Here is a 2208-nt window from a genome sequence, read left to right as displayed (position 1 = left end):
GGGACCACAGGCGCCCGCCACAACGCCCGGCTATTTTTTGGTTGCAGCCGTCATTGTTGTTTGGCGGGTCCGGGCTGGGGATTCGAACCTGCCACCTTAAGTGTACGTGGCTGGTGCCTTAGCCGGTTGAGCTATAGGCGCCGAGCCGAGATTTTTATATTAACACAAGGATATTCTTATTTAAAAGTTGTTCAAGTGAAGGTGTATATGTGTCAGCTTCTATATTGCTTTAGTTATTTTATGTATTAACACATTTTTTCTCCTAAAATTAAGAATTAGCTTTAAAGTATTTTCATAGGGACCATGAGAAAATACCTAAATGAAAAGCACCAGTGATTAAAAAGGAGATGTCAAGACGCCCTCTTCTGGACATTCTGAATAATGGCACTGAAGAGACAAAGGTTTCTTAGACTGGTAATAATTTCAGCACCCATGGATGTAAATAAACCAAAATCCAACATGTCAGATAACATTCACTATGGACCTAGGTATGGGGATCTGTTTGCTGAAGTAGCAATAAAACCTAGTTACACAGTAGTTCCTCCAATGCAATGATAAAATCCTAAGCATACTTTTATACTTAAGTAAAATTACGTGAATAGTATTAAATATAAATACATTTTCTCTTTGCAAAATACTCACTTATAAACAGTGTTCTGTATGGACTGTGAAGCCAGAACTATTTTACGGTGATAGCCTTGACCAACAATAGACTGTACAATTCCTTTTTTGCTTGGAAGACCTTTAGTTTCTTGTTCAGATGTCTACAAAATACAAATGACGCTCAATAAATTAAAGGGAATTGTAACATATGACTGAATACCTTTCACAATTGCTCTAAACTTAAATTTCATAAGATCCATCAATGTGGATTCTTTTTTTTTTTTTGGTGATAAAGGAAACATCTGATATCGAAGGAAAAGGTACTTGAGGCTAAAAGTCTAGGGTATATGCTGTATTTTGTTTACATGTCAGTTAAGGTATTTTTTTTTTTTTTTTTTGGAGACAGAGTTTCATTTTGTCACCCCTCAGTAGAGTCCTCTGGCATCATAGCTCACAGCAACTTCAAACTCTTGGGCTTAAGCAATTCTCCTGCCTCAGCTTCCCAAGTAGCTGGGACTACAGGCATTTGCCACAGCACCTAGCTATTTTAAGAGATGAGGTCTCACACTGGCTCAGGCTGGTCTTGAACTCCTGAGCTCAAACAATCCACCCACCTCAGTCTCCCAAAGTGCTAGGATTACAGGCGTGAGTTACCACTCCTGGCCTGATAGTTAAAGTAACTCTTAGACAAAAAATCTATTTCAGTTATGACCTAATAAATTATTCAGAATGATTTAGTTAGAACATTTTACATCTTCAGTACCATGCTGTATATTATGGGAGCTTTCACGGCAGGGTAAGGAATATAAGAGAGCTAAAAATGCAATGGAGAAGAAAAGGGAAGCAACTACATTTTCTAAAACACAGGTATTTTCTTTCCTTTTATTGTCTAAGCTAGAGTGGAAGAGTGTTCTTACAGGCATGATCACAGTGCACTGCAGCCTCCAACTCCTGGCCCAGTCTACCCCCACTTTCCTCCCCACCCCAGCTTCCTGAGTGGTTTGGTCTACAGGTATGCACCACCACACCCTGCTTGATCTTGCCTTTCTTAAATCGAAGTATTAATCAAACTGTCAACGATATATCACTCTAACAAGCTCTCTATGTTAAAATTTGCATGGATACAACTCTTGCCTTCTAGGAAACTGAAATTCCCACGAAACATTAAATTGAAAATAGTAAAAGCTACATACACACACAGAATTATAGAATATTTATTTATTAAGATACATTATCTCATTATACAGTTCAATAGTACCAATTTCATTTCTCTTCCCTCTTTAAGTCTCTAATTTACCTGCAGTAAAATCCCTATTAGTCAACTTATAATGATACTCGAATTCTCATATACTGGAACAAATGAAAAGCCAATCAAAATGAAGTTACAAAACTAAACTCTGCCCTGCAAAAAGCCTTTGTTTCCATATTGTCACGTATTGCTCCTCCTTGATATAACAATATAGTTGCACTTCACTATATGACTTTGAATAAAACAAGAACTCATAGGGGTGGTGCCTGTGGCTCAAGGAGTAGGGCACCAGTCCCATTACCGAAGGAGGTGGCAGGTTCAAACCTGGCTCCAGCCAAAAATTGCAAAAAAAAAAA

General features: G+C 38.0%; 1 protein-coding gene across 1 annotated transcript in view; it reads right to left on the bottom strand.

The window, feature by feature from the left end:
• Positions 1 to 2208, bottom strand: part of CNOT10 (CCR4-NOT transcription complex subunit 10) — a 99723-nt gene that overhangs the window by 41961 nt on the left and 55554 nt on the right. Inside the window, exon 11 of the mRNA XM_003781773.3 lies at positions 643 to 764. Within this exon, the coding sequence (XP_003781821.1) occupies positions 643 to 764 (122 nt within the window). The remainder of the gene's footprint in view (positions 1 to 642; positions 765 to 2208) is intronic.

Source organism: Otolemur garnettii, unplaced genomic scaffold, assembly GCF_000181295.1.
Source record: "Otolemur garnettii isolate 467f Iridium unplaced genomic scaffold, OtoGar3 scaffold00002, whole genome shotgun sequence".
Taxonomy (NCBI): Eukaryota; Metazoa; Chordata; class Mammalia; order Primates; family Galagidae; genus Otolemur; species Otolemur garnettii.
The sequence above is the reverse complement of the archived record's forward strand: the minus strand, read 5'-3'. Positions and strand labels throughout refer to the sequence as shown.